The following is a 26,279-nucleotide window of genomic DNA, read 5'->3' as shown; positions in this document are numbered from 1 at the left end:
TTGAAAAAGAGATCGATGATCTCAATGGGACCGTCTGGTTAAATGTTTTTTTTTAATTGATTTTGTCAGTCTCACGACGGTATCGAGAGATTTATTTATCGCGTTATATCATTACATCCCTACTAAACCCTATTAAAATATCATAAGTTTACACGTCATGATGGTCGAACATTATTCTGTTTGTGGGTGAAGTTCAGCAGTCACGATAAAAGAATGGCAAGGGAAACATGGTAAAGGCAATTAAGGTATAAGTTTAATATTTTTTTAAAGAATGCATATACAAAGAACAAAGACTTTAGACAGAGCATTTGGTTTTTGCACCAAAACAACAACAGGTTATAATAATTATACTGACTTTGGGCTGGAAATGAACCCAACTCGAAGCCACCAGTTAAAGAAAAACAAGGGCCAACCAATCACAAACAGTCTTTCTGCCATTGGAGGTTTTTGTATAACCAATCAGAGCGTGTTTCTTGGTATTACCTGGCAGGTAAGAGTTCAGATGACCCCTAAAATGTAAAAGGAGTGAAAGTAACCTTTTTTTGTTTTTATATATTTATATATATAAAATAAAAAATAAAACAGCACAAACGGAAAATAATGAAGAAAAAAAACATATTTTGGTAAAAAACACCTACATCAACATCGTGTGCCATTTTACATTATAATTACATCTGTTAAAAGTAGCATGTAGAAACAGAGACCAGAGCCACGTACAGTTTGAGCGGGAACAAGAGAGAGGACACCGTTTCACTTTCTCTGGATCTCCTGATTTCAAACATGTCTGTCTCTCCTGTACCCGCTCGAAGTGTAGATGGATGACGACCCCTCCTTTGGTCCCTGGAGTCGCACGAAGAACACCGCTTTGTTCTGCTAACACTGTTTGAGTTCCCTGCACCTAAAAGGCCAATTCCTTTCGTGGAACCATTTCTACCGGACGCCTTTCAAGCTCTTCACGTGATTACCGCACTCCTTGAAAAAAAACCGCCACTAAAAAGAACTGGATACTAAAATGGCAATATGTTACTATCGTTTAAAACGTTCCTGGATGTGGAGTTTTTAGCCGTATTGCTGTCGCATTTCTTCCTTAGTGGTTAAGAGCGAGTCTATCCAGAACATGGAATAAATATCTTGTGTGTTTGAGGCTGAGAAAAAAGGAGGGTGTTGGCAAACAAAACACTACTTTGTTAGCATTTCTTCTGGTAGGGAGGCGGGGACCAACAGTGCGATCAGCAACCAATCAGACAGCTGGGATGGGCTGGGGCGGGGCTTTTTTTTATATATCCGTGAAACCCTTTACATTGGCTGAAGACATCTAAATGACTTGGACATCTAAAAGTTGACCTGGCTGCATCGAAATCTATCAAAAGCTCCACAGAATGGATTCTACTTGTGTGTGAGCTCGACATCTGGACCCCGCCTGAGACTAGGTCCTCCTGCTTCTTCGTTTTATTGCAGAGAATTATCTGAACTGTGGGCTGTTTCACTTCTTAGTCTTCTCTATGGAGGGCGGGGTGTATGTGTGTGTGTGTGTATTTAAGATGTGTGTATGTGTCATATGTGTGTGTGTGTGTGTGTGTGTGTGTGTGTGTGTGTGTGTGTGTGTGTGTGTGTGTGTGTGCTTTGAAAAGGGGAGGAGCCTCTCATAGCAGCACACATTTGCGTTTCTTCTTGGGCTCTGGGGGCTCCAGTGCAGCCAATATCGCCTCATCAAACACATTCTTTAGGCCTTTCTGTGAACACAAACAAACAAAAAAACAGGCTAAATAAGGAGGCAACGTAAACACAAACAAGTCAGCAAATAAAAAAGGTACAGGGGAAACACGATGTCAGCTTAAACGGAGGGGAATAGCAAGTGAAAACCAAAAGGGGCGTGTCATAAAACAGGCGCATAAGAAATCAACAGTAATGTAAATGATTTCAAGAATCAGACCAACTCCAGGATGTCGTGTGAAGCCAGGGATAAAGTGTCAACAACACAAATCACATGCTTTGTTCAGATGCAACGTGAAGCTGAAAGCAACAGGCAGGTCAACCAAAGAGGAGGGGGAGGAAGCAGGGCCCCTGAAACTAATCATTCCGAACGCCGGGTGCTCAGATAGAAACGGCTCACTATGGAATATTAAAGATCCCGAGTTCCTTTTGTGTTTGCCCCGAGCTCACACCACGAGCTTTGGTCATGTGATAGCAAAGCAGAGCTCCTCACACGGCTTCACTTTATGCAGTAAACCGATAAACCCCCGCTGCCTAACTCCGCCCAGGACTAACGAGACAAAGAACTGGAAAAACAAGCAAGAGAGCAAGTTAATTAATCCTTTATTCATTATTTTCACATTTCACACAATTATAGATTTGTCTTTTTCCCGGTGATCAAGACGGCATGATGAGCAGCAGTTACGTCACACATGGAGAAAGCTGGGCCAACGTAAATCAGAAAGCTATAAACTAGATCAATAAGAAGCAACTGAATGAATCTTGTAAACAAAATATGACCGAACAATCCCTAAATGAACTTAACACAAACCTTAGGACGTGTTTGGAAGATGATTTCTCTGTTGAAACCATGCTTTTTGGAAATACATGTTAGACCGCCGGAAAGCCTGTTTCCTTACCTTTCCAATGGCACCACATTTGTGAGGAACATGCATTTGTGGGATGGGCGGCAGAGCGGAGTATGAGGGTTGCGCCCATGACGAATCTCCTCTGCCAATGCCATGGAATGGAAAGGTCAGAAAACAGGCTTTCCAACGGGCCGAAAAGAAACAATCTCCCAAGTGTCCTTACTCGTTGTGTTACATTTATATGACACAGGTACTTAAAAGCTTTCACTTAAGCCAGACTTCAAGTTTAGTTTACATCCACAGTAGTACAAAAAATACATTAGCAGTAGAAATGGAAGCTCTGTTTATGGTTGAGATCAATCCCAGCCCCCCACCCTCATTTTAAATCCTCCCAACATCGAACAGTACAACACACGGGAAGGGTTGAACTCAAACAATGGCTGCATCCCAAACGACCTCCTACTTCCTCCGTTAGATACCGCTCCACTGTCGGCAAGGAGCCATGTTAATAAGCCGAGGAAAGGAAAGTAGTAATACCAAGCCCCCAGGAAGTGCGCCAGACTCTGAGGAACAAATTCGTAGTGGCCAAATGGCGGTACTACAACTTCCGTATCAGTCCGTGACGTCACTGGGCCCAGAAAGTCCTTTCCCCATTGACTGACATGGGGAAAGAGACGTCTGTAAATCAGCGGATACTTTTTTTAAACTAAATAAACTACCCCGTATGAACCACTTTATAGACCTTATTAGAATAATTAGGTCCTTAAAGTTGTAAAATGCACTAAAAGCCGAATCTAGATTTATTTTCTGTCTCCATTCATTCTAGAGCCGAGAGTGGGAGTTTGGGGGCGGGGCTTAAGGGGCGCATGCTCTGTGAGCGCACATACGGGTTCTTCTGCTCCGACAGCTCGGCATGATGGGTAAGTTGGGCCATGTTGTCCTCATGCGCCAATGAGCAGCTCTCATAGGAAAGAAGGAGACTCCGCCTCCCACCACGCTGTATCCGGTTCTTATTATACATCCATGAGTAACACAGAGTGTAAGAACGCTGACATTAACCACAGAAGAAGATGTGGATGAAAACACCAAATGGCAGCAGTTACAGGTTAGAAGCAACAGGAAGATCAGACGGTTAGTGGTGCAGGCTGGGACACAAGTTTGAGTTGTATTTTCCTAAGGGGTAGTAGTTTGGGAGTTTACGGAGGATTAGGGGAGAGTGTGAATTCAAAAAAAAAATTGAAGTGCTGAGAAAAAAGTCAGTTATTTTTTTTCCTTCTCACAATTCTGATTTTATCCCGAATTTTTTTTTCAACATATTCAGACTTTTTTTCCTCAGATTTGGACAATTCTTTCTCAAAAGATTTTCAAGTGAAAGTCTTCATTATTTATTTCCCTGAAAATCTGACTTTTCTCTCGGAATTCTGACTTTTCCCCAGATTTTATCGACAAATTAAAAAAAAAAATTCGCAGATTTGGAATTTTTTATCTGAGATTTTTTGGGGGAAAAGTCTTAATTATTTATTTTCCTCAAAATATTATTTTCTCAGATTTCTGACTTTTTCCAATAATTTTTTTTCACAAAATCTGACTTTTCCCAGATTTTATCGACAAATTCACACTTTTTTCTCAGATTTGGACTTGAATTCTTTCTCAAGAGATTTTCGGGGGGAAAGGGCTTAATGATTTATTTCCCTCAAAATCTGACTTTTCTCTCAGATTTCTGACTTAAATCTCAGAACTCTGACTTTTCCACAGATTTTATCGACAAATTCACACTTTTATTTTCAGCTTTAGAATTTTTTATCCAAGATTTTCAGGGGAAAAGGGGAAAATTATTAGTTTCCCTCGATTTTCTGACTTAAATCTCAGAATTCTGACTTTTTTCTTTCTTCTCCGATTTGAAAATGTTCTCTGATATTTTGAGGGGGGAAGTGAGAATAATTGTTTTCCTTATTCTGACTTTTTTTTCTCAGATTTCTGAATTAAATCTAAGAATTCTCACATTTTCCCACAAATTCTGACTTTTTTTCTGACTTTTTTCCCAGATAATTTTGGGGGGAAAGTGATAATTATTGGTTTCCCTCAATTTCTGACTTAAATCTCAGAATTCTGACTTTTTCCCTGAATTATTTTTCTCCACATATTCAGACTTTTTCTCTCAGATGTTGAAATGTGTTCCTCAAAGATTTCCAGCGAAAAAGGAGATAATTATTTTTTCTCTCAAATTCTGACTTTTTTTCTCACATTTCTGACTTTTCTCACAGAATTTCGGGAAAAACGTCAGAATTATTTTTCAGACTAAAAGGGAAAAGAAATTATTTGGACTTTTTCTCCCTATATTTTCGGGGGGAAATGAGAATAATTGTTTTCCCGATTTCTGACTTTTAACTCACACACATTTTGAGCCCCTAAATCCTCTTCAATAGCAGTTAGCTGGGAAGCGGTCTGATGGAGTTGGTTTGTCAAGTGACTGAGATTGATCTAGACTGAAAGCAGCACACGTAAATACAGACAGTTACAGGGGAGCAGAAAGACGGGGCAATTCAGGAAAAGGCAGAAAGAAAACTGTAATTTAGAAGAGGAGGAGGAGGAGAGCAGTGGCACAGAGAGATGTTAGAATAAACAGCATGTCCTCTCTCCCTGCGTCTCGGGGGGCTCTAGGGCGGCTAGGATAGCTTCATCAAAAACATTCTTCAGCCCTCGCTACAACGACAGAAGAAGATAGAGAACAGGAACACAGTTAGCACAGAAAACACAGAACAAGAGAGGAGAGGAGGAAGAACATGGAGGAACAAAGTGTTAAATACAGACAGAAGGGATGAGGGTTAAAGTGTTGGGATGGTACAGCAAAGAGAGTGAGAAGCAGAGGTGGGAGTAGTGGAGTACAAATACTCTGTTACTGTACTTAAGTACATGTTTCTGGTATCAGTACTTTACTCCACTACTTATTTTTCTGACGACTTTTTACTTTTACTTCTTACATTTTGAACTCAAATACCTGTACTTTCTACTTCTTACATGTTGAACCTAAATACCTGTACTTTCTACTTCTTACATGTTGAACTCAAATACCTGTACTTTCTACTTCTTACATGTTGAACTCAAATACCTGTACTTTCTACTTCTTACATGTTGAACCTAAATACCTGTACTTTCTACTTCTTACATGTTGAACTCAAATACCTGTACTTTCTACTTCTTACATGTTGAACACAAATACCTGTACTTTCTACTTCTTACATGTTGAACTCAAATACCTGTACTTTCTACTTCTCTCATGTTGAACCCAAATACCTGTACTTTCTACTTCTTACATGTTGAACTCAAATACCTGTACTTTCTACTTCTCACATGTTGAACTCAAATACCTGTACTTTCTACTTCTTACATGTTGAACTCAAATACCTGTACTTTCTACTTCTTACATGTTGAACTCAAATACCTGTACTTTCTACTTCTTACATGTTGAACTCAAATACCTGTACTTTCTACTTCTCTCATGTTGAACTCAAATACCTGTACTTTCTACTTCTTACATGTTGAACACAAATACCTGTACTTTCTACTTCTCTCATGTTGAACTCAAATACCTGTACTTTCTACTTCTTACATGTTGAACACAAATACCTGTACTTTCTACTTCTTACATGTTGAACTCAAATACCTGTACTTTCTACTTCTTACATGTTGAACTCAAATACCTGTACTTTCTACTTCTCACATGTTCTATTAATATAAAGGGAGGTCAGGTACTCTTTCAAACAGCTGCTAGCTATGGGTACTTTTTACTGAAGTACATTTCAAAGCCCTCTTTAGTCAGTACTTCTACTTTTACCAGAGTATCTTTAAACACGAGTATCTGTACTTCTACTCGGGGAAAGGATGTGTGAGTAGTCAGAGAGCTGAGACAGGAAACAGGAAATGACATCATCGGCAGCTCAGTAACAGTTGTGCCAGGGAGAGAGTCGGAGGAGGAAGGAAAGAGAGGCTCCACCTCGACTCCATCAACACTATTGTTCTCATCTGTTCTGCTGCGACTCGCGTTCCCTCCTTCCAACACTGAAGCCAACACAAGCTCTCAGTCGTCTCTCAAGTGGTCCGGCACCAGTTGGTGGGACACTTTAATCCCACAGACTGCTAAGTGCCCGATAAGCATTCCTCTGTTAGTCATCTTGCAATCTACTTATTTCTAAAAATAGTTATCAACGCAATAAACCGTATTTCATTTTGTCGTAATGTACATATCATATCATATTCATTTTCTGTTCATTTAAATGAATCTCTTATTGTATAGTTATTTATCATTTTAACCGTATCCTTGATCGTGTGAATCTGTGCTGTCCTGTTTTTCATTCTTACCCTGTTGCTGTTAAACTACTGCATTTCCCCACGGGGATTAATAAAGGTCCATCTTATCTTATTTACATGTATATTAAAGGTGTGTGGCGCAGTGGTTGGGCGTTGGTGTTCTGATCAGGTTCAAACCCCACTGCAGTCAGCATGTCGAGACACCTCACCCAAAGTGCTCCTGTGGGGATTGCCCACAGTATTGAGTATGTGAGTCTCTTTGGATAAAAGCGTCTAACAAGTGACATGTAATGAATCAGGTGGTCCTTAGGGCCACGCACATTTTCAAATTCATTTATTTTAAGCTCCAACCGACGGAATTTGTTATGATAGTCAAGAAAACTCTCCTGGTGAATGCTTTCTCTCAATCTGACAACATGTACCCCTGCCTCGTCACCCTGGGCTGCCACGCCAGCAACACATAGAGAGTTCTCTTGACTAATAGGATGAATTCTGGGGGTTGGACTTTCCCACTTTCAATTGTAAGGACCACCCTACTGTATAGACGTTTTGCACTACTTTTTATTTAAAAAACCCTGGACAGGCTCCAGTATGTCCAACACTGTGCTGCTCGGGTCCTCACGCACACAAAGCCGTGGCAGCACATCACTCCCTCCCTCATCCACCTCCACTGGCTGCCGGTCAAGTCCCGCATATCCTACAAAGTCCTCCTCCTGACCTACAAGTCCCTCCATGCCCTTGCCCCCCAGTACCTATCGGACATCCTCCACCCGCATGCCCCACCCCGGAACCTGCGGTCTTCAGACTCTGGCCTGCTCACCACCCCCCGCACCAAACTGAGAACCTTCGGGGACAGAGCCTTCAGCGTGGCAGCCCCCACCCTCTGGAACGATCTCCCTGCGGAGATTCGCAACATCCCCCCACTGGACGCCTTCAAAGGGCCCTCAAGTCCCATCTGTCTGCCAAGGCTTTCGGCCCTAAATCAATCTGTTGTTTTGTCTGTCTGACCTTTGTTATGTGTTTGCCCTATTCCTGTGAAGCGACCTTGGGTCCCTTGAAAGGCGCTATAGAAATCAAAGCTATTATTATTAGAAGATTTTCAATGCCATTTCTATACTTTGATTTTCTTGAATTTGATTGGTCCTTTCTTCTCTGCACTTCAACAACAGACAGGAGAACGTCCTCCGCCAAAACACACACGTTATCTCTTGAGCTTCACGAAAGAACAAAACCAGCATGTTCACATTATGAGACATGTCGCTCCTCGAGGATAATGTTAAGCATTTGGTTAATTACTGATATCTCAACATATTAGCTGATCCAAGTTAGCGCCCTTCGAAGGTGCCCATTCTGAAAGTGTAGACACTATCAGAACACCTTTCTTGAGACTTCCGGGAAAAAGGTGCAAACTATTGTCAACCTCACTGGACCGTATCAGTGGGGGAGATACCGAGTGTACCAACCCTCCTTACAAGAACTCCTACAAGACATTATTCTAAACCAGGGGTGTCAAACTCAAGGCCCGGGGGCCACATTCGGCCCGCGACTTCATTTTATGTGGCCCCACAAGAGCTTGCAAAGAATATAATATGTTTATTATACGGTTACATGCTACAGAAGCACGTTGCCCATAAACTACATTTCCCACAATGCATCTCAAATACGACTTTTTTCTCAGAATTTGCCTTTTTTTCTTCAAAATATTCATTTTTTCATAGAATTCCTTTTTCTCAGAATTACATTTTATTTCAAAATGTCACTTCTATTTCTTTTTTCTCCAGAATTTGGCTTTTCTTTTTAAATCATTTTGGGACATTCTCACTGAAAAGACTTGCAATTATTTGCCCCAGACTTCTGCTTTCAGACGTAGTTAATCATGAAGTTATTACCCTGTCCGATGATAATCCAATGCAGAGGCAACTATGTAATATAATACATTATTTTATATATATGATATATTTATATATGTATTTTTATATAGTCTTAAAGTTACAACCGGCCCTTTGAGTGCAACCATAATGCTGATGTGGCCCGCGATGAAATTGAGTTTGACACCCCTGCTCTAAACGATGACAGATTCTACATCCTGTACACGTCTCTTCAACAGCACGATAACAGCTAAATGCAACCATCTGACAATTTGTACTTGGCAACACTACCGAGTAAGAAAACTCCCTGAAACCAAACCATCACGCAGAACAGATCCGATCAACACTGAGACCAAGGAGGCACGAACATGTTTCCTACTTCTTGCCGTTGACATTTGAATCGAGCGTGTTCAATTGTGTCCTCAGTAAGTGACGACTGTATAACTGTAGAATGTACCTGCGTGAGGGCTGAGCACTCCACGTATTTCACAGCCTTGAGGTCTCTCGCCAGTTTCTCAGCCGTCTCCGGAGTGATGGGCTTCTGCTTGTTCTTGGCCAGCTTCTCTATAGTGGAGGGGTCATCCCGCAAATCAATCTGAGTCCCAACGAGCAGGAAGGGGGTCTTTGGACAGTGGTGGGTGATCTCTGGAACCCACTGGAGACACACACAAAGGGTTAATGCAGCATGCTGTTTCGCAAGATTTTAACATCGACTTTCCTTCAACACCGACTGATCAGCTGTCCGGGAGTTCAAGCTCAATCTTTATTTATTTACAGAGCACATTTAAAACAACCGCAGTTGACCAAAGACAAAATAAAATCACACAATAGGAGTAAGATAATAGCACGATAACTAGAAACATATAAAAACAGAAATGATACACAGTGTTCCCCTTTTCAACAGGGTGTCCTCGTCCAGCAAATCTGTTCTCCACACATGTTCTCCTCTGCACAGCTACACATGCGTTTAGGCTTTATTTCCATCTGTGTTACTGCATTGGTTTTTTGGCCATGGCTGAGAGGAGCTGTTGCAAAACAATGCTAACCCTGCAGTCCAGCCGCAGGTAGCTTTGGATTTTAGAATATGTTCCAGCTGACATTGAACATTGTTAGCATTTCAAACCGTATAGGCCAGATTTGATTGTTTACCAAACATATGATTTGACTGAAGTCCTGACCACTTTTCCATACATTGATTTAATAATAATAATAATAATAATACATTGCATTTCAAAGCGCTTTTCCAGGTGCTCAAAGACGCTTTACAGTGGTGATAAAACATGATAAATAGAATTTAAAAGTTATTAGAACAGCAACACAGCATAATTCACAGATTGAAAGCCAGTCTGAAGAGGTGTGTCTTGGTCAGTGTTTTGAAAGTGGGGGGTCGGTGCAGTCTCTGATGTGTTGTGGGAGGGAGTTCCAGAGGGTGGGGGCAGCGATGGAGAAGGCTCTGTCCCCCCAGAGGGTGGGGGCAGCGATGGAGAAGGCTCTGTCCCCCCAGAGGGTGGGAGCAGCGATGGAGAAGGCTCTGTCCCCCCAGAGGGTGGGGGCAGCGATGGAGAAGGCTCTGTCCCCCCAGAGGGTGGGGGCAGCGATGGAGAAGGCTCTGTCCCCCCAGAGGGTGGGGGCAGCGATGGAGAAGGCTCTGTCCCCCCAGAGGGTGGGGGCAGCGATGGAGAAGGCTCTGTCCCCCCAGAGGGTGGGGGCAGCGATGGAGAAGGCTCTGTCCCCCCAGAGGGTGGGGGCAGCGATGGAGAAGGCTCTGTCCCCCCAGAGGGTGGGGGCAGCGATGGAGAAGGCTCTGTCCCCCCAGAGGGTGGGGGCAGCGATGGAGAAGGCTCTGTCCCCCCAGAGGGTGGGGGCAGCGATGGAGAAGGCTCTGTCCCCCCAGAGGGTGGGGGCAGCGATGGAGAAGGCTCTGTCCCCCCAGAGGGTGGGGGCAGCGATGGAGAAGGCTCTGTCCCCCCAGAGGGTGGGGGCAGCGATGGAGAAGGCTCTGTCCCCCAGGTTCGGAGCTTGGTTTTCTTTATTTGTGGCGGCCCGCAGTGGGCTGATGATCGGAAGGTTGCGAGTTCAAATCCTGCCCTTGAGTAAGGCACTCAGCCCTCGGTTACTCCAGGGAGAATGTCTCTGTGATCGGTCGTTGTAAGTCGCTTTGGAATAAGGCGTCTGCTAAATGCCTGAATTGTAAATTATATTTCTGGGAGAATAAACCCCACAGATCCTCAACTCCGGTGTCTCACTCGTTAACAACGCAACACAGAGCAACAAGACTACAGTAGCCATGAACTCGCATGTATTCTCTTATTTGAGGGGGGGGCACCCGAATAGGTTAAGGGGCCTTTGGCTTTTCTTTTTTTGTGCGGTGCCCCCACAAACAGAATCAAATTCCCTCCGTAATGTTCTATTGTTCGTACTATTTACTGTTTAAGGCATTTCAGACTAACTTAAGATGCACAATGACCATGTCTTGGAAAAACACTAATTCTTTGCTGCCAAATGTCAATAACAAATATATTACAACAAAATAAAATTGTTAGCATTCATAAAAGGCAGTGAGCAGCTCCAAGAAAACACTCTAAAAGAATACAACATGTGCTATTCAAAAGAAAGAGAGATGAACCTTATAAAAGCTGCTAATGACAAATTAACTTTAAATATCCTTAATAATTCTGTGCATTTGGAGATATAAGAACGAGTGGAAACATATTTCATCGGGGAAAAGAGAAGTAGCTCTAAAAGGAATGGCTCGACTCACCTTTTCTTTGACGTTTTCAAAGGAGGAGGGGGACACGACGGAAAAGCAGACGAGGAAGACATCTGTCTGCGGATAACTCAGAGGTCGTAACCTGTCGTAGTCTTCCTGACCTGGAGACACCACACACAACATGTTTAACTCACCGTCTTGTTTCCAGCACTCTCTGATAATAATAATAAAGCTTTATTTATGCAGCTCAAGTGCTTTACAAGATGACACATCGCAAGTTGAAAAACAAAGAACAAGAACTTTAAAAGGTACATGCAGCAAAATACAACATGTTATCAGGTTCATAGACACAAGGAGAGGATGGTTTCTCTCTGACAGACAAGACGACTGAGTCGATGCAACAATATTAAATATAAAACCCCATAAAACAAAGTGAACATCAAATAAAAAGATTAAGACCTATAACATAAATTAAAGGAAGGTAAATAATAGAGACTAAAATAACATTTAAAGTGGAGGGTTGCTAATACAAAGCTAATCTGAAAGGATGTGTCTTTAGCCCTTCACAATACAAACGTCATATCAACTGGATGATGAACAGTACAGAAGTGCAGATGGAAACAAGACGCACGTACCTGCTGTATCAAACAAGCCCAGAGTGTAGGGCTCGCCTCCGATCATTACCGTTACAGCATAATTATCAAACACCTACAGAAACACAGATCGAAACCAAAGCTTAGCGACATCTCAATTCTGAAAAATGGAAACATTAAACTTGCACAAAAGCTTTATTGACATTTTCTATCTTCACAGTCTTCTGTATATTTGTCTTACTCTGTAATGCGTGTTTGTTACTATTTCTATTTTGACATGTTTCTATTTTAGAATTGTTTATTCCTACTCTTAATTTGTTATTATGTGCAATGCCTTGTTTTGTTTTATGCTGCAACAACAACTGCAATGGCATCCAAGCTTTCCTCTTGCCGCTATCGAGCGGGCTGACGACACGCTCTCCAAAGCAGCCGAAGGCTTTCAGTCAAAACATGTAATTTATTAACAAAAAGCTATTGATTTAAATAGACTCAAAAGAACAAATCTAAATCAATATTTCGGCGATATGCGTTCTTATATAAACTATACTTTGCAGTCCAATTTGCAACACTGACTTCTGTTTACAATTTGCGGTCGAAAAACTGTTCGGCTCCCCGTCTCATCGGGTCTCGGAGCCTCGCGGCTGGCCTCAATTACCTCACTTAAATAAACACCGGAAGGTTCAAAATGGATTTAAAATAAATCATTTCATCAAAAGATATTCACCATATAAATCCTTTTCCATCATTAATTCATTTATCAAATTATGAAGCTGAATAATAACGTTGACTTCATTGTGGCTCCAACAACAACAACAACAAAAAGTCCCACATTTGGATTAATAAAGTAAATATTATCTTATCTTGATATTGAAAACATATATTCGTAATACATTACAAATATATCAGTATACAGTCTATGGTCAGGCTGTGCAGCATTATCCGTTTAAAGGCTAAAAGATATAAAATCAACCCCCTGAAGGATTCCTGATTAACATGGTTACCTTGTTGCTGATTGGCTACACAAGACAACACATCGTGATGACATCATAAAGTGGCCAAAATCTGATCAGCTCATTTTCAGACAGGTTTTTATAGAAATGGATCAAAAAGAGAGAAAATCTTTGTTCCTGAACCTTTCAGAGTCTCTTTCCACAGAGAGGACACATGTTGATGTAGAAGAGACATGAAGAAGAGGGGACACATGTTGATGTAGAAGAGACATGAAGAAGAGGGGACACATGTTGATGTAGAAGAGACATGAAGAAGAGGGGACACATGTTGATGTAGAAGAGACATGGAGAAGAGGGGACACATGTTGATGTAGAAGAGACATGAAGAAGAGGGGACACATGTTGATGTAGAAGAGACATGAAGAAGAGGGGACACGTGTTGATGTAGAAGAGACATGGAGAAGAGAGGACACGTGTTGATGTAGAAGAGACATGGAGAAGAGAGGACACGTGTTGATGTAGAAGAGACATGGAGAAGAGAGGACACGTGTTGATGTAGAAGAGACATGGAGAAGAGGGGACACGTGTTGATGTAGAAGAGACATGAAGAAGAGGGGACACATGTTGATGTAGAAGAGACATGAAGAAGAGGGGACACATGTTGATGTAGAAGAGACATGAAGAAGAGGGGACACATGTTGATGTAGAAGAGACATGGAGAAGAGGGGACACATGTTGATGTAGAAGAGACATGAAGAAGAGGGGACACATGTTGATGTAGAAGAGACATGAAGAAGAGGGGACACATGTTGATGTAGAAGAGACATGAAGAAGAGGGGACACATGTTGATGTAGAAGAGACATGAAGAAGAGGGGACACATGTTGATGTAGAAGAGACATGAAGAAGAGGGGACACATGTTGATGTAGAAGAGACATGGAGAAGAGGGGACACATGTTGATGTAGAAGAGACATGAAGAAGAGGGGACACATGTTGATGTAGAAGAGACATGGAGAAGAGGGGACACATGTTGATGTAGAAGAGACATGAAGAAGAGGGGACACATGTTGATGTAGAAGAGACATGAAGAAGAGGGGACACATGTTGATGTAGAAGAGACAGGAAGAAGAGGGGACACATGTTGATGTAGAAGAGACATGAAGAAGAGAGGACACATGTTGATGTAGAAGAGACATGAAGAAGAGGGGGCACATGTTGATGTAGAAGAGACATGAAGAAGAGGGGACACATGTTGATGTAGAAGAGACATGGAGAAGAGGGGACACATGTTGATGTAGAAGAGACATGAAGAAGAGGATTTTAAAACACACTTACCGTAGGAACATATTCAGAGGGGAACTTGTTCGTGGTGTAGGAGATGAGCAGGCATGTTTTACCCACTGCTCCGTCCCCCACGACAACACACTTTATGGTCTGCATGGCTGTGATGTACAGTCTTCACTACTCATTCAAGATCTGGAGGAGAAAAACAAACATACAACGAAACTCCATTAGTTTATGCCAACAGGACAAAAAATACCCCCCGCAGCCTTTTGAGCATTTACCCACTTCTCCATTCACACATTAGGGCTTTGGGACCGTATCCCATTTATGAAAATATTCTAGCTGAAACACTGCCAAAGATATCGCCATACTGTTAGTGATCGTGCCCACTTTCTGCGAAGACCCAGGCGTTAGACATGGAACGGAACAGAAACGTAAACAACCGCGGCGAAAATGAAGAATATAGCAATAGCCGCTTTCACACCAAGTACTTTGCCGTACTTGCCCCCGGTACTTAGTCCCGCCGACCTCTGTAGTCCCGGAACTGTCCTATTAAAATCACGTTCGCACCGGAATAAGTCCCTGAGGGAGGATTACGCAAATGAAGCCGCTGACGTCACTTCTTCTTCTTCTTCTTCTTCTTCTTCTTCTTCTTCTTGTTTACTGGCAGGCCGCAAACAACTTCACGGCGTATACTGCCGCCCGAAGTCCCGGCTAAATCGCCAGAACGCCGACGCCTCCTCATCTCCACCATGTTTTCTTTTGTGTTGCCATAAGTTAGTCTCTCTCCGTTGGTGCGCTGGGCTAATGCTAATAATGCTAATGCTAATAATGCTAATCCGAGCAAATAAAATGGCGGCTTCACAAAACTTTTCGCAATTTTACGGGGCGTGGTTTGCAATCCGCCCAGCCAATCAGGACTTGGAACCTCTTCCTCCCCGGGAAAGCACCACCTCTCTAGCAGGGACTGAAAAGGCGGGGAAACGGTTCTCATGAACTAGGTTCTAGTTCCAGATCTTTTTGGTGTGAACATAAAATCCCAGGAACTATCGGAACTATTCCTGGGAAAAGCACTCCGGCGTGAAAGCGCCTAATAAGGAGTTTTGTATTTTCAGCCACTGCCCTACGCTGGACGCTGTTATAACAGCTATTAGGAATAACGGTACTTGTCTGTCGAAACTCTTTAATTTATTTTTCCAACTTTTTCACAAATACAGATGTGTTATGTCGCGATTTTCACAAAAATATACTATCGCTAACCGTCTCTAAAAAAGGGCGCATTTAGAGAGTCTGAAAACAACAACAAAAAGTGGCGACAGATAACCTGCAAGTGGACACGCGATGCAGATCGAGTCACTTGGCTCAGTGAACAACAGGAAGGTTTATACCGAATGTATGCGTTTTATTAGATCAATTATGTATGTCTTAATTCGTACTGTAGTGGACAGTGTGGACATTTTGTCTAATGAGACACTGAGGTGGAGACAAACCAATTTTCTGGGGGAGACCGTGGAAAGCACCAGATGGCATGTTCATTAGTTGTCGATGACAAACTGTTATCGTTACTACGGAAAGGACTCGGGCGTTAATCTGGAGGTTGAGGGGACCCAGGCCTCGAGTAAAATCATTATCTACTTGACAGAGTGTTTATGGGGAGATAACCCTGTCCACTCGCAGATTGATAGTCAGACCTCTGTGATAAACCTCAGGGTCAATGGAGCTGTCCAGATGGGGGTGAGGGGGTGAGGGGACCCACAGTTGAAGAACCACTTGAGTTACAAATCACCCAGTGTAAATAAACGTACTTCACACAAATGCATTGCACACTTTGTGGCCGACTTGTATGGTGCGTCAGGATAAAGAACATGGGGAGTAAAAGGTCTAAATGCTGGAGAGAGAGCATGTGATCTTCAGCAGCACATTTAAGAGGGTTTTATATTTTCAGATAATAAAGCGTTGAACTCAAAACAGTCTCATTACGATGAAGCTCGAGGCTTCAAAGAGCTCAACAAGCTCACAGAAATTGACTTGTTTCTTAGGCCAAAGCTAAAAGACAGATGGAGCAGGAACGCCATACTATATATATATATTCAAATTAAGCATATTAAACTGGGCCTGGCCGTGCTGTTGAGTCATTTCATCAGATGTTGCAGGAGGTGACAAAAAAACACTAAATATCTCCTACACACATGTCGAGGCTTGGTCGGCCACAGGGCCAGTGATTCAAAAGGTTAGAATGATCAAACATTACTAACACACCGCGGTCAGAGGATAACATTGCCTACAAGAAACCTTAAAAGGACTTCTTTCAAGAAGACGTATTACAGTAGGAAATAGTTGTTGCTATAACATGAGCGGCGGTTCTGGTCTTTGTGTCCCATTAAGCCGTGACAGTGAACCGGCAGGAAAATACCCGACCATGAAAGATAAGCAGAAGTCAAATTGAAAAGCTGCCTTCCTTGCCTTAAGCAAGTCTTTGTGTTTAAGACTGTTGGGACAATTAATCTGAACCTCTCATTTGGTTACCCACACCTGGGCTTTGCATGTCAAAAATATCACAGAACAATGGAGTAAATGAGATCTTAAACGGGTTTTTTAAAGTGGCAGATACAAAAGAATGAAAGAAATCTGATCTTAAATCCGTGTCTATTCCATTGTCATGCACCCTGACGCTTTGTGCATTTAGAGACAGCGCGCTATATGTAGTATGTGGACCACAGTATCCCCCCGTTTCTACTCCACGCGTTAGTTTGTCAGAGCCAAGCCACTGCAGCGCTCTGCAGCAGGCTGTGGGGGTGGGGATGTCGTTGAGAAAAGGAGGAGGAACAAAAATGCAGGCACCAAATGTTACGGTGTATCAAGGGAGCAAAACTACAGGTTGATGTCCGGCGGACGCTCAGGGAATTCTCCTGGAGGAAGCTGAGGGGAATGCAAACCCTCTGATACTTCCTACAACTCTTGTTTGTATTTGTGTTTACTTGCTCTGTTGGAGGAGCCTGGGACCTGAGACGTTCATTGTCATATCCACACTGTAGCTTTGCACACATGACAAAAAAGCCTTGAATCTGAAGGTAAACTTTCAATGTAATCCGACTAGTGCAAGAAGTTGTGGGTGGTGGTATTACTAAACACTAATGTGTGTATGATGTTCAACTGATAGATTAAAAACCGGTGGAAGAAGCCTCGACTGAAGCATAGAACTCAACAGCTTGCAGCCTTGACTAAGAGCCCATTCTTTACTGACCAAACTGCGCAGCTATGATGGAAAACGACAGATGTGAAATTGTTAAAAGCTCACTAGAAATAAGCCCAAATAAGACTCTTTAATGTTCCAGAAATCAAACTAGGTAATGTATAAGATTGCTGGGTTTTATAAGCGTGGGGAAAAAGTCCATTCGTGTAAAACCCAGATTCTGAACAGATCGACAACTTAAAATTGTTATTTTTGTTTCTGCACTGAAACTCCATATGGAAGCTGATGAACAGTAATCCCATATATCAGGTCAAGTTGTGTCGAGCTTTATTCTGTAATCACCAGATCACATATAATACTGTAATCTTTTTTTAAATTGGCATTGTTTTGAGATTCAGAATCAAAATGTTTTTTCCCCAGGGGGAACTTGGGTAATAAGGGCGACTCAAGTCATATTTAATTTGTGTTACAAGCACAATTTAGTTTGAATAATTCTAACTTCTATTCTCAAAACACCGAGAATATATTGATAACTTTGAATGACTTAAAAATAGCGAGTTTAATTGATAGATCCTTTTCAATTATAAAGACTGGCATACTTGGTCACGCCCCTTTTATTAGCACACAGCTGACTGTGGTACTTCCTGAATTTAGCACCCCTGTTTACTTCATTGAGAATGTATTTAATATCCAGACTCATTGAATTGAGAATTAAATCAGAAGGTGCCAAAAATATTCAGACTCTTACTACGTTTCTGTTTCATCTGTATGTCATGTAGTTTTACACCGACGATGAGGAAAACCTGTGCATACATGCTAACAGATATGTGTGCTATAAACACTGAATATAACTTTTTTAAATCATCAACTCTGACCCGTTCGTGTCTTTTCAAAAACAGATGCTTCTGCTAAACTAGAATCAAATATCACACAGATTCATTCCCTCATGGTCACAGTTTCATTCTCAAATCATCTGTAACATATATTTAGGGATGCCCTCGTGCACAGGCTCGAGAGGGAAATGCTTCAACGGTCTGGCTCTTTGAAAGTTGACACACGCATACTTGGAAGTCGGAAGAGATAAACCCGAAGCTGTTTTCTTTTGATATATTGACATAACATCCACGACGAGTGTCCAACGATGCACTTTCTGTTACATTAGGGTCCATTATGACATGACGAACCGTGCGACCACAAGTCGTGTCAGATATTGTTACCGTCAGAGCTGGAAGAAGTACTCAGATCTTGCACTAAAGTACGAGTACAAGAGTGTAGGAATACTCAGTTACAAGCAAAGTCCCTGCATTCAAAATGTTCCTCAAGTAAAAGTACAGAAGTATTCTCGTCAAATATAGTTTAAAGTACCAAAAGTAAAAGTAGTCATTGTGCAGATTGGTCCCATTTTCAGAATAATATATGTTTTGATTATAATTATTGATGTGTTTATGAAAGCTGGTAAAGTTGGAATTTATAATCCAGTTGTAACTAAAGTCTGATTGAGGTGCTGATTATATTGTTTATCATTAATCTATATCTGCATGAAACTAAAGGTACTGCATAAATGTATTGGAGTAAAAGTACCCCTGAATTGTAGTGGTGTCGAAGTACAAAGCAAGCAAACACGTGAAATACTTCAGTAAAGTACCTCAAAATTGTACTTAAGTACAGTATTTGTAAGTGTAATTAATTACTTTACACCCCTGCCATTCAGCAATGTAAAAGCAAATGTTACTCAAGTGAAAGTACAGCAGCAAAATATACTTAAAGTAACGAAAGTAAAAGTACTCATTCAGCAGATTGGCCCATTTCAGAATAATAAATATTACATTACAAATATTGATGGTTTATTATTGATGGTTTATTATTATTTATCACAGCTGGTAAAGGTGTAGTTTATTTACTTTGTATGCTGCAGGTGTATCTCAACTCTTATTTAAGTGCTTATTATTTTTGCATAAGTAACTAAAGGTTTGAAATATATAATGTAGTGGAGAAATAGCACACTATTTACCCCTGGAGTATAAGTACAAAGTAGCAAACACTCAAGTACATGTACCTCAAAATTGTACTTAAGACCACTACATGAGTAAACGTACTTAGTTTACTTAATACATGCACCTAATACGAGTTAATTCGCAAAGATTGAGGATTACACCTGAGAGTTGGCTACCAATAATGTCACACAGTAGCTTCAGCTCGGATGCTTAGCTGCTGTATTTCGGCCACATCCCGGCCTCAATCTGGCCTAATTTCTCCTGCCGACTGTTTACAACGAACAATAAACAACTCGCTGTCTCTCTTTTAAGCCAAGTCAGTGTTGGAAACCTTTCCACCCAAGCACAACCAACACTGTACTGAAGCAGTAACGTTATCAACGCAGTTTAAAATATAGCAGTGAGTGTTACGCCTTCTTGTTAGCTGGCTAGCTAATAATGCTAACAAAATAAAACCCTCTGCAATTTAATGCTTTACTCATAAGGCTTGTGGATCTCAAATTCTTTCAACACTCAAGTAACGAATATATTAGACGTTTAATATGGCGTATTAAGGGCTAAAAGACGTGTATTATTAGGTCCAATATTATAGATAGTTTGCTCTCTTAGCTAAATACAGTCCCTCTAAATAAGCTTTCTGGCTAAGCTAACCTTAGCGGATGCTGTAGCTGAATGAGAATTGCAATTTGACAATAACAATCCATGTACAAACAGATGTACAGCATAACGTAAACTAACTGTGGGTTAAAACTAACCATAGTTATAGCTTCAATAACAGAATAAGTACATTTTTCCTTACCGTATCTTCTATTTGTCTCTCTACGCCGGGCGTTGGCAGCTCCGCGCTAGGGGCTTCCCAGTCAACAGTACAGGGGCACGTTGCGTGCCTAGGGATGAACTACGTCATCACGTTGATCAATGTTACAACAATTTATGACTTATTTTCTCTAACTAGGGCGAAAAATAAAAAAACAACCAAGCATCGACATGTTTTGAAACCCACTTTGTGAATGAATGCGTCACTATTATATTTATCCTAAAATATATCGATTATAGGCAAATAAGGTACATATGCACACAATGTAATGTAATATATGACATGGTGCTTGTATAAAGTAGACAGATGTGCTTGATTCGTGCATCACAATTTATTATGTATTTGATTCAATCTGCTATTATGCACTAATCTGCTTAACTTGTTTTCCCTGCACCGTCCATTACTAATCCCCTCCTCAAAAGAACACAACAACAAAATATCCCCCTACAAAACGACTTTTTAAGATCCCTTCAAATAATGGTTTTCCTGTTGTGCTTCATTTGGCGCTGGGAGTTTGACCTACTTCAGTACACAATAACCCTGTCTGCCACTAGATGGCACAGTAGCTCACTGATCAAAACTCACGCAAACCAGTTCAATGAATTGAGAAGCAAGCTAAGAAAAGAAAAAGTTTATTCTCAAACCATTTTGTAGACAGACACATAATTCATGTTAAACAAACGCAAACATACTCAACACCATTTGCAACAAAAAAAGGAAAACATTTATATATCGAAAAGTACGATGGATGTGTAGGCCTCTCCGTTATCCTAGACGGTCACACTCTGCAGTAAGGTGATGTTGTCTCCTTTCAACATGATCCTCCCTGGGAGACAGAAAACACAAGTGGAGACGAGTCAGGAGAGACAGATGGACGGAAGGAGACACACTTACTCTGGGACAAAACACGCTAATTGGCGCATTTCCACTGCAGGGCCTCGCAGGGCTTAGTACGGTATGGCTAGGCCTCGTTAGGGCCAGGCTCACTTTATGCTGCGTTTCCATTACAGTTTAGGAACTGGGGTAGTAACTATAGTAACGCAGTGTAGGCGGAGCATTAGCATTAACATTAGCCCTCAGAGCTCACAGCTCCTCATATCTGTTCAGAAACTTGACAAAAGTTAAACAAGTACAAACCACAGACTGCCTGTGTCATGGAGGATACAGGCGCTGGTTTATTTATATCTGTAGGCCGTTGTTGTGAGTGTGGACGGTCGGAGCATATATAACGTTAGCTTAGCTGATCTCCATTCAGAAAACACGCATTTTAAAAGGTTTTCGCCTGCCGTCTGTCTGCAGACTCGTCAAAGTGTTAGTTCATGGTTTTTACTAACCGGTATCAGTGTGTTGTTACTTTCGGCATCGTTTTGAAACGTGTATTACAATTAAATCACGGTCAAATATGTTCATCTTGTTGTAGTTGTAGCCCCCTTGCCAGCGATTCTCTCTAGTCTAGCAAACTCAGCCCGACTCAGCCTGGTTGTTGGCCCGGAAAGAACCTCGATTTGGAGGGCCAGAAAACTGTCAAAAAGTACCCGTTAGCTGGAACTACGCCAAGTGGAAACGCAACAAAAAACGGGCCGGGCACTCTTAAAACCGCGCTTGCAGTGGAATTGCGGCATAAGTACGCCTGTGCTTTCGCTGTCCCACATGCAAAGAGGGTCTGGGGAAAAAGGTATTTTTCCACAACATGTTTTCTACTCTTACCCCAGCGGCTTCCTGTTCTTAGTCTTCATGTGGACCTCCTCGGCATCATCCAGAACCAGGTTCATGTACTCATCGAAACCCTAAAAGAGAGAAGACGGTGAGGCCAAAAATTCAATTACATTACAAGCCATTTGTATGTCGCTCAGTGTTGGACAGATCTCATTCATTATCATAGAACTCAGAGTAAAAAGAAAGCACAGTTCTGATGGCCGACACCAGCAGAAGATATACATTCATACAAAGCAAAAACAGATCAGTTTAAAACGTATTAGGGGATCCCAAAATGATTCAAACATTAATTCAGTTATGTCATAAAGAGAAAACGTACGGAAATGTTTGAGTCTTAATACTTTATGCATAATTGCTCTTCACTTTCTCTGCATATACACTTCAGTCCACGGGTGCATCTTGTAATGATAGCCTATCTGTCATGATGTACACATTTACAATAATCATTTCCCCAGTTTTTGGTGCGCAGCTATTGTCCGTGTTGTCTTCGCTTTGGTGGTCTGCGGCAATGTTTACAAAAACACATCGCCTGTCTCGTTAATCATTTTTGAGTGTTTCTTTTAGTTATTATACATTCAAGTACAATTTGTATCATTTATTGTCGAATTCCAAGTGCCCTGTACATGAAATTATTAATTCACCTTCTATTTTAATATATTCAAGGAACTACACATATAAAGACTAAACCCAGAATGTAATTCAATGTACAGGAGATGGGGATCAGTGCAAAGTTACATGCAGACAGTTTATCTGCGTGCGTGCGTGTGTGTGTGTGTGTGTGTGTGTGTGTGTGGTGGGTGGGTGTGGGTTGGGGCAGTGGACTCGAGTTTACAAATACATTGATTATAGAGAATAAGTCATTAACCAGAAATTGCTACAAGAAGACATTCTTACTCAAACATTTGTATAGAGATTTGAACACATCATTTAGTTTTCAATGTAATCAAGATTGATATAAATGTAAAATGTACCAAACATTCTTACACACTCTGAAACACCTCCCGAGTCCACCCACCGTAATATGACAATCCTGTGGGGAACCGTGGGTCCATCGAGTCTTTGAGCACATTTAAACTGCATAATCCAATCTATCCACTTAGTGCAGACTAGGGCTGTCCCGAATACCATTTTTCGGGCTCTGGATATTCGGTACTCATCAGAAGCGAATATCCGTGTGCGTATTAATCAGCGCGTGTATTTCGGTTTATTCAAGTCATTCATTTTGTTATTCTACAGTATTGTTGTTTTATAGTTATTTGTTCATTTATGTAACCCAATTTGTGTTCTTTGAAATTGAAACGGATATTGCATTGCGTTTGTTATTTTTGTTGCAGTTGTGTATATGTCTTAAAGGTGGGGTAGGTAACTTTGAGAAACCAGCTCGAGTGCGCTAGAATTTGAAAATACACAGCCGGAAAAAATTTGCCACTTCCACACAGAGCCCCTCCCCCAACACACACGAACGCGCACACGACCAATGAGGGCACGAGATAAGTTTGTGCCCCGATGGAAGGCTGACAGGCAGGTAGGCCGTCCAGTTACTTTAGCCGGCTCAGATGATTGGTCGTGCTTTTTACAGCGCCACAGATGATACATTTGTTATGGATTTTTTGTCAAAGCACTTCAGATATTCATTGCTATCGGGATGTTGAGAGCATTCCATGGAATATAACTAAAAGTGTATCTCGTGCCGGTTTCTCAAACCTACCTACCCCACCTTAAAGTGTAATTTGGCTTGGCTTCGTATTTTGTATGGACATGCTTTTATTTTGAAGGAGTTAGCGCTGCTGACAGGAAGTTGTCGTTGCTATGGAAACAACGTGACTGAGATTAACAGAGAAAAGGTCATATCTACATATAAAGACAGAGAAAGTAAACAATAAAGTGTATGGTTAAGTGTTAGCACCCCCCCAAAGAGGCACAAGCTCTTACGTTGATATTGGAGATTTCAATAAATTCAATGTGGCAGCACGGCTGCCAAAAAAAACGAAAATCCGAATAACGAAATTGAAACCCGAATAGTACTCCAACGAACGAATATTCGGGTACAGCCCTAGTGCACATGGTCTTAGAATCTTCTTCAGACCAATCAGCCAACTAACTAAACCTATTACCATACGATGTCCATTTGCCCCATGTTAATGAAATGAAACTATGTGCAATATATACCTGGCTGCTGAATCCTCAGAACTGTTACAGGATGTGGTTTTTTGTGGTAAATTGTGTAACTTTTTTTACTGCATGCTTTTTAGGTAACATGAAGCGGCCTTTGGCTCTTTCCTGCGGTTACGATGTACATTTCCCCTCTGTGGGACTAATAAAGGGATTCTGATGACTGTGTGAGAACAATCACTAATGTTGTGTTCAATAACTGTGGCTGCGAGGGAGTGCGGTCGTCTTTCAACCAGAAGGTTGTGTGTTCGATCCCAGCCCGTGCAGCCAACATGTCGATGTATCCTTGGGCAAGATACTTAACCCTGAGTTGCTCCCGATGGCCAACGGTGTGTGAATGTTAGGTCCTAGAGCAAGTGGCACTGCTCTGTATGAATGGGTGAATGACATGTAGTATGTAAAGCGCTTTGAGGGGTCGTAAAGACTGGATAAAGCGCTATATAAGTACAGTTCATTTACCATTTCAAATTCAATAAAACATTCAGGAGCAGAAAGATAACTTACAATAATGCAGCCCTCTATCCGCATGTTCACCTGTTCGTACAACCACACCTGGATCCGTGAGCGCTGCGAATGAGAAGAACATGTTTAATTCAATGTAGTCAAACAATTATAAATAAAATCAGTAATCAAACTATGGAAGATTATTTAAATGAAATACTTACATTTTGAAGGTACCTAAAAATGAGGTTCTGACACTTGGAGTCAAGGAAATTAAAAGGTGTGAAGCAGATACAAACATTGATGCAAGGCAACTATAGTCCCTTTGTTGCACTGAACATTAACTCGCCAACGTAAACGGTATTATTGCTTGGTGGCATTACATACTTTCCCACGCTTAAAGTCAACTTAAGAACAACTATAGGTTATACAAGTCAATGTAAAAATAAGATTAGACAGATCTCGAACTAGCAATTTCATTAAAAACTAAATTAGATTATAATCGGGGATGGTGTGATGTAAAAGCATAGGTGACTGTAATGTATTACACGTTTTTTGCTTCTCTGTACTTTTGGCCCACTACAATTCAGATGTGTACTTTTACTCCACTACATGTATTTCAAACCTTTAGTTACTTTGCAGACTTCTTCCCCTTTGTGAAAGTAAGCTAACATTTCCGACATTGTTGACTGCAGTTTAGCGGGTTATGCTAACAAAGTGGACACACACCGGTCGTTTGAAAGAACCAGAACTGATAGCAAAAGCATTTTAAAATAAAGACACATATCATAGTTCTTATACGTTTCTATCACACCCTACAGCTCGGTTAAAACCGGAGATTAATGACTAGCTTCATGCTAATAAGAACGGTTAGCCTAGCTGCTAACTAACTGTAACAAACAATTAAACGGAAACCAAAAGGATACAATGGGCTGGACCATAACCTTCTGGACCTTCTGTCCTTGTCCCCTGTACGCCATCCTTTCAAGAATATACCGGCGTTAGGTATATGTAAAAAAATTGCACTTTTAAGTAGAGTGCACAACAACGAAACTCTCACGTTGGAGGTTAGCTTGCTTTAATGGCGGGTCTTTCTTCCGCGTGTCGTGGTTCGCTGTTAAAAAGAGGTCACATGGTGTAGAGCAGCGCCCCTGTAGGTAGGAGGTCGTTACTGCACACACGTTTTTCTCACTGCAGTAAAAATCACATATCCAAAGAATACACATTATAAATTACTCTGGATAAATTAGAATCTTCTATAAAATACCTACAGCAACATAAATATACAGATAATAAAGTAGCGGAAACAGAAAGTACATCAATTACAGTTTTGCTAAGTAGCTGTCGTGCAGATTGTTCATGGAGGAAGAAACCCAAACTGTGTATATTAGTACAACAAACATGTTATACACACAAAACCTTTACTTCAAGGTGGGTACATATACAGAGTTATGGTATTACACGTAAAATATTTATCATATAGCCTACACACGTTTTATATTATCAATAGTGGTACCATAAACATGATTTATTAGAAAAATGTAATGTGTTTGTTTGATAGATACAAAAATGTTTTATTGCAAAACGTAATGCATTCGTTTGTAGATGGTGTTCTTTTCACTGTGTTTGTTAGTGAATCATAACATTTGTAAAACTTGTTTAGTTTGTGGA

The 26,279-nt window shown here is 41.2% G+C and overlaps 2 protein-coding genes across 3 annotated transcripts; both read right to left on the bottom strand.

Annotated features, from left to right (window-relative positions):
- Positions 1–231: 231 nt before the first annotated feature.
- Positions 232–20,346, bottom strand: LOC117443153 (cell division control protein 42 homolog). 2 transcript variants are annotated; one of them, XM_034079100.1, is made up of 6 exons: positions 20,262–20,346; positions 14,327–14,467; positions 12,083–12,155; positions 11,499–11,608; positions 9,195–9,392; positions 232–1,733 (listed from the first exon to the last, which is right to left on the bottom strand). In XM_034079100.1, exons 2-6 carry the CDS (start codon positions 14,429–14,431, stop codon positions 1,644–1,646), a joined length of 576 nt encoding a protein of 191 aa, XP_033934991.1. In that variant the 5' UTR covers positions 14,432–14,467; positions 20,262–20,346; the 3' UTR covers positions 232–1,643. The 2 variants fall into 2 exon arrangements, with proteins under 2 accessions (XP_033934991.1, XP_033934992.1); XM_034079101.2 differs by lacking the exon at positions 232–1,733 and adding an exon at positions 1,769–5,264.
- Positions 20,347–20,895: 549 nt separating this feature from the next.
- Positions 20,896–25,710, bottom strand: snrpe (small nuclear ribonucleoprotein polypeptide E). The gene is made up of 5 exons (XM_071202548.1): positions 25,535–25,710; positions 24,833–24,859; positions 24,672–24,734; positions 21,989–22,066; positions 20,896–21,106 (listed from the first exon to the last, which is right to left on the bottom strand). Exons 1-5 carry the CDS (start codon positions 25,586–25,588, stop codon positions 21,050–21,052), a joined length of 279 nt encoding a protein of 92 aa, XP_071058649.1. The 5' UTR covers positions 25,589–25,710; the 3' UTR covers positions 20,896–21,049.
- Between the last annotated feature and the right edge of the window lie 569 nt (positions 25,711–26,279).

Source organism: Pseudochaenichthys georgianus, unplaced genomic scaffold (genome assembly GCF_902827115.2).
Source record: "Pseudochaenichthys georgianus unplaced genomic scaffold, fPseGeo1.2 scaffold_547_arrow_ctg1, whole genome shotgun sequence".
In the NCBI taxonomy this organism is placed as follows: Eukaryota; Metazoa; Chordata; class Actinopteri; order Perciformes; family Channichthyidae; genus Pseudochaenichthys; species Pseudochaenichthys georgianus.
Note: the sequence above shows the minus strand (reverse complement) of the source record. Positions and strands in the feature narration are given on the sequence as shown.

Excerpts from the sequence above, each read along its gene's own strand:
- LOC117443153 (XM_034079100.1), bottom strand. The coding sequence starts at position 14,431 with ATGCAGACCATAAAGTGTGTTGTCGTGGGGGACGGAGCAGTGGGTAAA. Across the intron at positions 12,156-14,326 it reads CCTCTGAATATGTTCCTACG|GTGTTTGATAATTATGCTGT; the intron begins GTAAGTGTGTTT and ends GTGTTTCTGTAG. Across the intron at positions 11,609-12,082 it reads GGGCTTGTTTGATACAGCAG|GTCAGGAAGACTACGACAGG; the intron begins GTACGTGCGTCT and ends TGGTGTCTCCAG.
- snrpe (XM_071202548.1), bottom strand. The coding sequence starts at position 25,588 with ATGGCGTACAGGGGACAAGGACAGAAGGTCCAGAAGGTTATGGTCCAG. Across the intron at positions 22,067-24,671 it reads GGATAGAGGGCTGCATTATT|GGTTTCGATGAGTACATGAA; the intron begins GTAAGTTATCTT and ends TCTCTCTTTTAG. Across the intron at positions 21,107-21,988 it reads CTAAGAACAGGAAGCCGCTG|GGGAGGATCATGTTGAAAGG; the intron begins GGGTAAGAGTAG and ends TTCTGTCTCCCA.